The following is a 12,530-nucleotide window of genomic DNA, read 5'->3' on the forward strand; positions in this document are numbered from 1 at the left end:
TCCGATTGGATTGGGCCTTGACACACTGTTTGAGGGACCAAAAAGAAAGCTCGAGTTCGTCAAACAGCCATTTTTGATAAAAATCCAAAAAGTTGTAGCTTTTTCAAAATTTCGACACCATTTCTTTTCAAAATTTGATAATTCTATTCACAGCCATTTATGGTACAAAAAATATGAACAATTTATCCTTACAACTTTTTTTGATAAAATCAAAGTTAAAGGATTTTTTTAAAAAACAGGTTTTTACGTCGGTATCTGTCTCTCTCTCGGGCGTCTACGTCGTCGTTATTATTGTTGTTGTGGTTGTCTGTATATCGGATAACTTTCGAAAGAATAGTCGGATTGGATTGTGCTTTGAAACACAGATTTTTTATTTTAAGAATTGTATGTAAAAATTGTCTTATTTTTATTTTTATAACAAATATTTTTCTTTAATTAAATTGTTGAAATAAAAGTGTTTCGAAGAGATTTTTTAAAATCTTTCGGGGAATAAAATTAGTATTTATAGGTCGATAAAGGTTTGTTTTCTTTAGCAAATTTGGCGAAGAAATCTATTCTATTTTTTGACAAATCCCTACCGAAAGAAATCTCTGAGTTTTCTTTAGCGAAATAGCTTGGCCCATTTGAGTCTATAAACATGGTCGATTTGAAACAAAATAGTCTCGGAGATAGTTTGCGAGATTTGGGTCCTTTTCAAGATCCTTTTAGTGGTCGTTTTAAGAGTGGTGCGACGGTAATATAATGTTCCTTTTGTATTCGTCACGTACCGGGCGGGCAGAGTTATTTACAATAGTTGGTCGTGGCTAATCCGCTCTCCCTTTTTAAATTTCTCTTCAAATTATTAACACTTTTTTTTAGTTGATGAATTTTCTCATTATACTTATTTATAATTATAACTTATATACTTATAAACAATTTTCTAGCTGAATTGAAAAATGTTGTCTTTTTTGACGTATCTCATTCCATTTACGAGAAACGTTCTATTAATTCCAATTTTAAGCATTAAAAAAGAAAAGTGAGATATCTGAAGCCATCGAAACCCGTAGATTCCAAATTATTATGTTTTAGGCTGTTAACTATGACATTAAAGAAAATCTACTTCTAAATTTTAATCCTAAAGCTTAACAAAGGACCCTTGAATGTCGGCTTCCTGGACCTTTAAAAATATCTACCTGAGTGCCTGCGGAGAATTTCTCTGAGCTTGTTTGAACTAAAGAATTTCTAGTATACACTCAAAGATTCTTTTCGGTAGGAGTTATAACGAAAATTCTGAAAATTCAAACAATAAGGCTGTATTCTGAAAATGAAGCAATTTTAAAGTTAAAATTCAAGTTCCTAAACTGAAGGCCAAAAATGTGCAAATTTTACAATTAGTGTTGTGTAAATCGTATTGGTATCTTAAAAGAGTATAAATAGTTCTTAAATCAGTTTTTAAATTTTCTGAAGTTTACCTTTTTTCATACCCAGATGTCAAAAAAGCCCACCCAATTTTTTAAAATTTTAATCACTTATTTTCTGAGAGAAAATCACCCATTTACCAGTGACTGAAATGGATTAGAAAAAAATCACCAAGACCCAAGAATAAAAATTGGATGTACAGCGAATTTTTAACTTTTTAATTGTGATCATCTTTAAATTTGTGATATCAAAAATTTCCATACAATTTTTTTTATTAATACTGTAGGAAAAAATAAAAACGATCGAGCGCCGAAATTATGATTAGAGCAAATTTTCTGTAATTCTATGGGGACGGCTGAAATATCCCGAAAAATAAAATTCCCGACTCGGTAAAACTCTCTGTCCCGAAAAAATACAATTCCAAATTTAATAAAATTCCTGAACAGTTTATAATATGAATGAATTTGAAAATACCCAAATAATAAAACTCCCCAAATAAAATTGTTTCTTAATCAATATTAATTATTTATTAAAAATACTGTAATAAAATATTGTTATCAAATAAATTTTGGTTTAATATTTAAAGTGTTAAAAATTATTGTTTGACTTTAAAATTAAAATTATACCAAAAATTTTACCGACAAACTAATATACAAAAACACGTGTTTTTTAATTAACATTTAGATTTTTCGAAAGAACTTTTGTTATTTAAAAAATACTATATACATTTTCAACCAAAATATCTTATCCAGAAATATATTTTGTTTTAATTATTGGTATTTTAAATTTAAACAATAATGTTTAAACACTTCAAACATGAAAAAAGTTGTTTCTTTGGTATAAATATATGATTATTTCAATTTAAAAAAATATTTGTCAAAGAAAAATGTTTTCAGCACTTGTTTATCTCGAAATGTCTTTCTATAATAGTTTTTTTTTAAATTAAAAATATGATTTTTCGAGACAATTTTTTTTTATAATTAAAAAAAAGACTATGTACCGAAAACCTGGATCAAACTTTAGATCTGAAAAAATTCAGTCATACATACATGTCAAACTTTTCTAACCTCAAAAAATATTTCTACTGCTTTACCGTTATATTTTACGAAGAATGAGAAAACAACATGGACATAGGAAACAAGGGACTAAGCATGTCATTGCGGGGGTGATGCAATGAGGGGGGAGAACCGCCACCTTTTGATGTCCCGCAACAAACATGGCAGCGCCCGCATGTTTATACTTTCATGCACAGTTTGTCAGCAAAAATGCTCGTGTGCATAATCAAATGGCACATCGTAAGATGACAGCTCTCCCCACTCATAGAATTCTCCCCCTCCCGTGGATTCAACAAATGTGATGTTCTATATATATAATTTCCCACTCTGACGCCCCGTACCGCATCTACGTTTATAATATTAGAGATGATAATATCTAATTTTATTCAAATATAAAATTTCTTCCAAATTTCTTTTTAATTATGCAAGAAATAAACATTGTTAATATCTTTTTCAAATAAAAAAAGTCGGGTTTTTGGCATGATTGTCGTTCTTTTTCTTAAAAAACCTTTTTTTTTGTTAATGAGGTAATTAATTTATAATGCATAAGCCTTTAAAATTTTATACAAGAAACTGAAAGTTAATGAGATATTTAAATTATTAGAAAATAAATTTATTTACGAACAATTTTTAAAAAGCAAGTTTTTTATTAATGGAAAGAACTTAAAATAATTATTTTAGCAAAATCAAAAATTTTGAATGGAATTAAACATGTAAACAGTTAAACAAGTAAAATGCAAACAAAAGCTTAATCGACCACCGAAAAAATATAGTTTTCTATACCTGACCGGCGGAACAAATTTTAAAGTTTCAATTTATTTTTCTCAATAAATACAAAATAATGGAAATAATTAAATGAAACTAAATAAAAAACTAAGGAAACTTCTATATTTATTACAAATAATATAAAATAAAAACGGCGTCAAATTGTTTTAAAAAATATAAACTATTAAAGTACATAATAGTTCTATGAATTTATAGCATTGGTTCATATTATTTTTCATGATTGCGGTTTAAAAAATGGAATTAGCTCAGATATTAAAACAACAAAAATACGAAAATTAGGGAAATTTTCATGTCAAGTTTTAGTATTAAATGCTAAAAAAAAATTAAGCAAACTTACATTTTTTCTTAAAGTTAGATTTTTGGAGCAGGGAAAATAACATTTTGTAAGATTAGGTTACTTCTTATTTTAATTTGAAAAAATGGTTTGATATTTATAACATGTCCTTAGCTAAACTGTAGAAGCAAGCCGTAATTTCCTTTGACTTTCGAAAATGCTTCTTACACTTTAAAGCAGTTAAAAAACTCATATACCACTAAATTCACAAATATTTAAAAAATGCAACATTTCAGAAAATATTTGTCTAGTTCTATAAAGAAATTTAGGGAAAAATTTTTTTTATAAGGAAATTGTTATTCAGAATTTTTATTTCATTAACCAGAAAAAATAGTAAGGACATATTCAACCACAATTCTGGTTGATTTAACCTAACAGTTTTTTAAGTTTATTTAAATTTAAATAAAACTTAACTATATCTTCAGATTCACTTTTCTATTAATTTCCAAACAAATTATAACTTAAATCAAAAATAAACTTTTTAATTCAAATTTGTATTTACTATTTTATAATAACCTCTTTGCTACATTTTGGGCCTAATTTTGATTTCAAAAAGTCTTTAGAGTTTACGAATTCCTTCAAGACCTTTTCTACTCAATTAAAATTATTTTTTCATTCACTTATAAAGTAAACTTAGATTATAACCATTTTGGATTTCAAATGCACTATAATTTGGCGCGACTGATTATATGGTTGCCTGTCGCGCCTCTACAAGTATAGGGAGGAACCAATCGGTACATATCGCGCCTCTATAAGTATGTGGCCGAACTAAAAGCAATATATATATATATGTAAGACCACAAACTTGCCTGCCGCGCTAACTACCGGTATGTGGTGCAACTAATCTCATGCCGTATCTAGGACTTAATACCTTTGCTTTGGCCCTACCAATAGTACTCTTAAATTTTACGTTACATGTATTTACTGTATTCATTCTTTCAAACTCTAATTTCAGCAAGAATATAGGTGCTCCGAATATTTTAAGAAATAAATAGTTATGAAAAAATTAAGTAACTGATAAAAATGAGTTCTAGTATTTTTTATACTACTCAATGCTACCAACTGTTAATAATTAGAAAAATATTCCCTAAGTTACTAAAAATCATCACAGGTTGTACTAAAAAAAAAACCATTTCATTTATTTGGGTGAAAAACTTAAATTCTCTATAAAAAACATTCACTCGAGAACTTACCGGTAAGTTACCGGCGTTCCTGGCGTGAGGTACCCGCCTTTCGAACTCAAATGCTATGTCGTTTCTTAAATCCTATTGTGGACTCTCCTTAATGATGTTGGTTGTATGTAGAAACAATAACTTAAATTTGGAACGAATATTTCAGAGTATTTTTTCTTCTCGAGGTAAGGTCATAGGCAGATTATAAATTAACATTTCAATTTAGAAAATATGTTTATAATTAATCAACTTTTAAATCTAGCCACTTGAAGGTTAAAGTTACTCTAACTTCTCAGTTTAATACAGCCTATAAATTAATCATACCGGTTAATACTATACGTAGTAATGATTTACAAAACCTTTTAAAGAATAGGAGACAGAAGTTTTATTTTTGTATTTGGTATGCATGAACATGTTCACCTTCTGTTAGACGATCGTGTACCTCCAGTAACATAGCAAACCGTCGACCTTACACGGTGATAATTGAGAGCCATGTGTACCTATAACTTAAATTTTATAATTTATATGTTACAGATGCAATTTAATCGTAGTTAAAATATTTTTTGGGCATCATTATGTCTCAAGTAACGAGGGTTCTGGGCTGCAGTCCGTTGACTGCACGCTATGTATATTCCAACATTTCTTTTAGTCCCAATTCTATGTTTGAACAAAGCCTACGTTGGAAACGAAAACCGATATGGCTTCCTACTGCAAAAAGCAAAGTATTTAGAGTACCTCCGAGGCCAGTTATACCTGACGAAGAAGCTCTGGAAATGAAGCGTCTTTTTAACCAATACAGAACAGCTGTCAAATCTGTGAGGTAAGACAATTATTGTAGAATATAGTTCATATTTCGGTTGAAATCACATGTTTGTGCAATTTCTTTGAGTTTACGTTTACCAAAGAATTAAACAAAATTGTCAGCTGTCAAATCTTCGAAAAATGTATTGAATGTTTATTTTCAAGTTGTAAAGTTTTAAATTTTGAATTTGAAAGTTCTCTTTTTCCTATTTAAAAACAAGTCAGGATTCGTCACAAATGGTCAGAAGTTCTCACGATTTCTGAAGAGTATGACTATTGTTGAAGATATGTTAATTTACAACTATCAGCTAGTTCAGTAGCTAGGACCGTAGGTAGGCGAACCAAATAGGATTAAAAATTCGAAATATTCTTTTTTCAGAATTGCATATACATGTTCCAAGTTTAGAAATTTAGTTACTACTAAAAAGAGATTTCAAAACGGACAAAAATTTCAGATTTATCTTCAGTCATTTAGTATATTAATATTAATAATTAATTATAAATAAAGGAGAATGTGCAATAATAAATATAAATAACCTGGGAAATATAAAAGGAATTAGGTTTTATGTGATTCTATTCTTGGAACAATATTAAAAGGATTATTCTTGGAATCGAAGTTATGACAGTGTCTGAACATTTTTTCATGAATTCTGGCAATTTCTGACGAGAAATGTAACAAAAGTGGGTAGATGTGATCGGAAGCCTTTACTTTTTTTTAGTGGGGTTGAATACTTCAAATTAAAATTCGTGCATTTTCAAGCTGGAATCAGCTTTAAGTTGAAGAATTCAGAATGTTGAACATCTTGAAGATTTGAAACCAACCAATTAAGAGGGATTTTAAATATATTTCGATAGTTAATATTTGATAGTCTATATAATCTTTTCTGTACGAGTTATTAATCCCGCCTGTAAATCAATAATGACATTCTAAAATTTTAGGAGATATATGATGAAAATAACAGAAGAAAGCAAAGTGAAGCTAGATCCACTAATAATAGAAAAGGCAAAGGAAGAAGATTTTCTCTCTTGTTCAACTATAAATGACGAATGGAATCAGAACATTTCCGTGCAGAGAGAAGCTCGTTTAACAAAAGAACGATTAGAGAGAAAAGAAAGGATATTGTATAACGTTGAGAGAAAGAAGAGAATAGAGGAGATCATAATGAAGAGGGCAGCAGAAAATATAAAGAAGGCTCAGGAACTGATTCCAAACCTCATAACCAGCAGCAACATCGATGAAGCAATAGAGGAAGCCCTGAGGAACGTCGTTGACCACAATTTTGCTATTGATTTTAATGGCAACAGGTACACTGGTGATAACAATGATTTGAGTGAATATCATTTGAGCGACCAGAAGAAAGTTGAAGCATCTCAATGAATTATTTTAAAAAATTGTACATAACACAGTCTCTTAAACAGCAAAGGAGGATAAATAAATCACTCTATCCTTCAGTATCAGATTCCTCTTTTTATTTCGGGTTGTGACACTATTTATTATTGAGAATAGTTGTGTACAGCTTTGAGTAAATATACATTTCCCAGTTAATCGTAATGCAACAATAAATATATCATCCGAACATCTTTGGTTTAGACACGTACTATTTCATTCGGTAAAAAAACCCATTAATCGCATAAGAAAAAGTATGCATTTTAAAATAAATCTGTTTGGCCTATGATTAATTATTAGTAGCAAGGTTTGCTCATACATTGTGATAAATAATACAGGCAATTAAAAAAATAAAAGTAGCATTGTCACTGAACCAGACCACCATAGCCATAAGTTTTCAGGGTCGTTCATTCTGAATCTGGTGCCTGTTATATAAACTTTAATTTTGTCTACAAACTTAATGCTGTAATTCAACTTAATAGATCCTGCTAGTGTATACCGAAGCGCTGCTCGTTATTATTTTCAAAAAATTTCGCACTGTAGACAGCAGATTAAAATTTGTAAACAAAGGAGTCAAGTTTTAGTTGACACCATTAAAAAAATCGTGAAAGTTTTTATGAATTTAATTTTTAAAAACAAATTTAAACATCAAGCTTTTCCGAATGCTCCATTGGCCATATGTTCGAAAACATTGTTCATTCGGTCGTTGAATTCACAAGTCTAAAAATTATCGCTGCTTTATCACAGAGGCTGTTTTTCCAAAACTGGAGATCTTGGAATCCTGCATCGCCGTTGAGTCGATTAAAAAAGTCAAAATGTCGTGTCACCGCCACGTACAGTTAAACGACGCAGGACTTTACTGAATCTTAAAATATTTTTTTCGCTTTCACTTCTGTGGAAAATATACAGGTTTTTGGCAAATTCAAAACGTATTGGCACGATAAAATTAATACGTAATGAGGGTAAAGAGCGGAGAGCAGCAGTCACCAAAATTTTTTTTACGAATTTTACTTATTGTTAATAGTGAGCGATAGGAAAATCGCTGGGGAAGGTACATCATTATTACAATTTTTCGTTTTATGGCATAGCAAACCATCGTTCTTAAACATCGTTAACATAATTTACGTACTTAATGTACCTTTTTGTTTTACTGCTCAAGGTATATTGCCGGCTAGAGTTTAGGACTATTGCACTTTTGTAATATGTATTGTTTGTATCAAAAACAAGAGTCTTCAGTTTCAATAATGATCAATGGAAATGTAGTTTGTAAAGGTACATTAGGTGCTCTTTTCATACAGACTAACAGATGCTTAAGTGTTGTACTCATTTCTTCGTTACTTATTCATATATTATTATCATTAATAGACACAATAGGGTCTCGCCAGTATACGTTTATGCAAAAGTTAAAAGATATATACATATATCTATTATAGAGAATCATTAAATCCATTTGATCGATTTCTTTCCCATTTCTTCATTGTAGCGAAAAATCTCTTCTGCATTTCTTTGAAAGTAAAACCCTAATTTTTCAATTTTCTTTTTATCTACATTTTGCATTTTAGTAGCAACGGTAACACGACAATTGTTCAATTCTTTGTGTTCTTTCTATCCCAAAAGAAGTTTTAAAAAATTGCATGCGAAAATTAAAGAAAAACTGACAAATTTTTTGTGCTGCATATTCAGTGTTTGTTTACAAACAATTGACATAATTACCTTTTTTTAACCTAACGAAGGAGTTTTCATTGTTTCAAAATCCAGGAAAAATTACTGAAACGTTAAAAATTAACAAAGCAGTAACCGTTTGTTATGAAAATGATATTTTTTTAAATATCTGACACGCAGAAAATAGTCCAAAAGCAAAATTGTTTCATTCCAAGTGATCTACAAAAAGTTCATAATTATTTTGGAAAGGAACTTTTTGTTGGACACTTCCGAATGGAACCATTTTGCTTTTTAACTTTTTTCCGTGCCTCGCATATTTAAGACAAAAATTATTTTAATAAAATCGGTTTCCGTTTTGGTTAATTTTTTACTTTTTGCGTATCTTCAAATAATGGGAACCCCCGATCAGAACAAAAAGGAAAAAGTGAATTATCTTCATTAGTTCGAAAAATACCAGAGTTGTAAGAAGAATTTAAAACATGTTTATCACCCATCCCAAATGCTGTTAAGGTCACAAAGATTTCACTCTTTTCCTTTTAAATAATTTAAATCAAATTTAGGCGTACTGATGCTACTATTTTGAAAATTGACATCCGTACAAGTTTCATACTCTCAAATAAAAATAATGCTTATGAATTAATGCAGAATAACTTTCACGATTCAAAGAAGATATTACTATTGTTTCTTCAAGAAGATTAAAAAAGTGGACTTCATGATCCACATTAATAAACATGTATCAACACTACGGTAATTTACTCTTCGTAACCACTTGAGTACTGGGCATACAAAGGTCCTGTAAGTTGCCATCGCATCTATCTCGCCGTTCACAGTTGAAATTGAATTTACGTTTCTATATAATTCCTAAAAACATTAAGGCTGGCACATTACCAAACTGCAGATTACATTTTTACCGAGATCAAGGACACGCTGAACGTTAATGAGATTAACGAACATGAGCTAGGATTGTGCGCTTCGTGCAAACATAATTTTCAAAACACTTTGCAAATATCTTAAAACAGCCACAAATAGTTCAAGGTAAATTTCAACTAGTACATTAATTTCAATCCGCAAAATCTTAATCAGTAAAAATACAGCCTCGATTATTTTTCATATCAATTGAAGCAAATTCTAAAAAATTTAAATAATTTATAACTGTTCTAAATTTTTTTACATTTTCTAATATAATGAAGTAATATAGTTTTACAAATAAAGTCAATAGAAATTGTTAAGAATATAACATTTCTAACTTTCAAACAAAATATAAAAATTCATTTTGGCGCTTGGAATTATCATAGCCATTTATGATATTTTATTTTGTGAACACGTACGCATTTTCCGAGACATTAACGATTAAAAACTAATTAAAAGATGTAAAAGTTTGCTTTCAGATACTCGATTACAATTTTTAACAATAAAAAATAGTAAAATACTCTTAAGAATAAAGATTTTTTTTTCATGTTTGTAATTATTTTAAGCCACCGAAAGTATTTTTTATATATAAATTCTAGCATGAATGTATTTGACAATCAAAGCGCACATCCCTAAAAAAACTCTGTTACAGGTGCATTGTGCGCATATATGAATTGGCGTGCAACGCATTCTAGCCAATAAAATAGCTTCGACTTCGTTTTTGTGAATATATAAAATTCGGTCTCATCATTCAGACTTTCGTACATTCTATGTTATTCGTCATAGTAGAGCACCATGACCGAAAGTGTGCTACGTCTTCGCGTTATATGCTAGTGAAAAATACAAGGTTCGTACAAAATTCTTAAAATCTTAATCTTCGCAAACAGTATTAAAAAGATGGCACATACTTTGTTGATTGCGGAGATCACTTTCTCCATTCTCTATTTGTTAATCCATAGTTCTGCTGTCCAAACAAGAAAAGTAGTAACTGCATTGTGGATGAGCCCCCTGTTAACCTAACCAAAATGGGGATGACAGGGTACTCATCCAAAATGTAGTTACAACTTTTCTTGTTTGGAGGGCAGAGTTTTTGTTTCGCTCTGGCGGTGTGATCTTCACATGAAGGCATTATCCATTCGACAACGAAGCGACTCAATGTTGTCGTTTCTTCTTGTCTGCAAATTCACACTTATCACAGTGCATATCGTTCTTTGTACAGTTTTTTATTTTCATTTTTTTTTGGTTCGGTAGTGTTGATCTTGGTGACGAAGAACGTGGTATCTAGTTATTATGGTTCATAGGGGATCAAGTTGCTTTTTCCATGAATGCCTGTCTAATATATTAATATCAAACTACTAACGAAGGCTGTGTCTTTAGGAGCTTTAACGCAAACAAATCTCATTCATTATGAACCAAGACACATGACTGGTGTTCTAAAATTCAGGAGGCAGTTTAAAAATTAACATTGAATGATGAACTTGAGGGGTAATTGCCATATCTACGAGTTAGCGTTATTGCCCCAGAATGCTGTTCGGTCCATATGATAGACAATGCAATTTGGTCAACTTTTAATCCTCTCAGCGATATTGTCAAATAGACATTTTTAAATATATGTGAATATTCGCATAAATGCGCCATAATAAAATTGAACTTAAATATTAGATATAAGTATTCAACAAGTTCTACGTCATAATAGCAACACTGACGAACGATGGAGAAGAGGCACGTCGTGTGGTGTTCTTTATTCCAGAACTTTGTCCCGTTCATGATAATCGTCCCTGGCCTCTTCTCCAGCAACAATAATAATATTAAATATAAAAACATTTCGTTTCTACAATCATGATAATAGTAATAAGTCAATCGATAATACGAATTCTCTGAATTAAAAAGTAAAGAAACCCATTAAACATCTGAAAAATGAACAAATTACATAGGTACTTTTTGTCACCGTTTTGCTTTTTCGAAAGTGCTTGTTAGTCGACATGTGCATTCTCGTCACCATCGTTATTCATAGCTTATAAAAACTCTTTACCGTAAAAGGGAACGAAATTCGTGCACTGTTAAGAATGTTAGCAATTTCACTACACTCTTACTATACAAAAGTACAGTCAATTTAATTCCTCACTATTCAGAGTACTAAGCATGCATGGTAAATTCACTGTACGTTTATGCCGATTCCTTCCATTATACTCATAGTAAAACGCTATACATTTTTTCTAATAGTGTAGCAAATAACAATGTCGTCTTATAAATAATCGACTGGATTACTATAATACAAAACCGTCGCTTACCATTATCCATACTATACGCTGTGCGAAACATTAATTTCACATATCAGGTGATTTTCGATAAGAGCATGGCGAGTATCCCTCATGAGAATTGAATCACCAGGCATTTACTTTTTCATCTCTATATATCAAGCTAACACGCTGATTCTAGTTGCGCTAATTTAATCCTTGGATTACTCGATACCACGTGGGCCGTCTATTGGCATCGTGTGCAGCACTTCGTCAAGGAGCTGAAGTGCTCGATGGAGGTGTACCTGTAAAATGTATAAAATGGTTTTTCAAATCTTTTACATTTCCTAAAAAATAAATGAAACATACAGGAGTGAATGTCGATAGCTGGAACATAAAATTTGTTTACAATATATGAACTATATTCTATTATTAAAATAAAAAAACATTAGGTGATATAGTTAAGGGCATAAGAAACATATCGGCTCGGTCTTTGTATTTCCCAAAAATGTGTACCCAGATTTTTTTTTAATTACAGGACAAAGTATCGACAACTGTAATTTAGAGACTATGAATTCTCATTTGATAAAGCACCTTCGGCTTTAACGAACACATTCTCCTCACGTATCTCGTGCTTCGCACTCGATTCTGTCAATATATGAAGTTTTATGAATTATGTTCAACTCTATTACAGTCTGTCAAGTTAAAGCGTGGGTGGCTTTACTCGCAGTCGGTAAGGTGTATCGACATGATTTTGGTGTCAAAATATTAAGAAGAGCTCCTTCTTTC

The 12,530-nt window shown here is 30.7% G+C and overlaps 2 protein-coding genes across 4 annotated transcripts in view; one reads left to right on the top strand and one right to left on the bottom strand.

The window, feature by feature from the left end:
* Positions 1 to 4,791: 4,791 nt before the first annotated feature.
* LOC117168400 (probable 28S ribosomal protein S26, mitochondrial) lies at positions 4,792 to 7,006 on the top strand. Its single transcript, XM_033354034.1, has 3 exons — positions 4,792 to 4,930; positions 5,280 to 5,565; positions 6,486 to 7,006. Exons 2-3 carry the CDS (start codon positions 5,321 to 5,323, stop codon positions 6,922 to 6,924), a joined length of 684 nt encoding a protein of 227 aa, XP_033209925.1. The 5' UTR covers positions 4,792 to 4,930; positions 5,280 to 5,320; the 3' UTR covers positions 6,925 to 7,006.
* The window catches only part of LOC117168399 (mothers against decapentaplegic homolog 4), a 24,812-nt gene continuing 19,280 nt past the window's right edge, over positions 6,999 to 12,530 (bottom strand). For all 3 annotated transcript variants that reach the window (XM_033354030.1, XM_033354032.1, XM_033354033.1), the window contains one exon: positions 6,999 to 12,046. In XM_033354030.1, the coding sequence (XP_033209921.1) occupies positions 11,966 to 12,046 (81 nt within the window). In that variant the 3' untranslated portion in view covers positions 6,999 to 11,965. The remainder of the gene's footprint in view (positions 12,047 to 12,530) is intronic.

The sequence above is a fragment of the Belonocnema kinseyi genome, chromosome 2 (assembly GCF_010883055.1).
Source record: "Belonocnema kinseyi isolate 2016_QV_RU_SX_M_011 chromosome 2, B_treatae_v1, whole genome shotgun sequence".
Taxonomy (NCBI): domain Eukaryota; kingdom Metazoa; phylum Arthropoda; class Insecta; order Hymenoptera; family Cynipidae; genus Belonocnema; species Belonocnema kinseyi.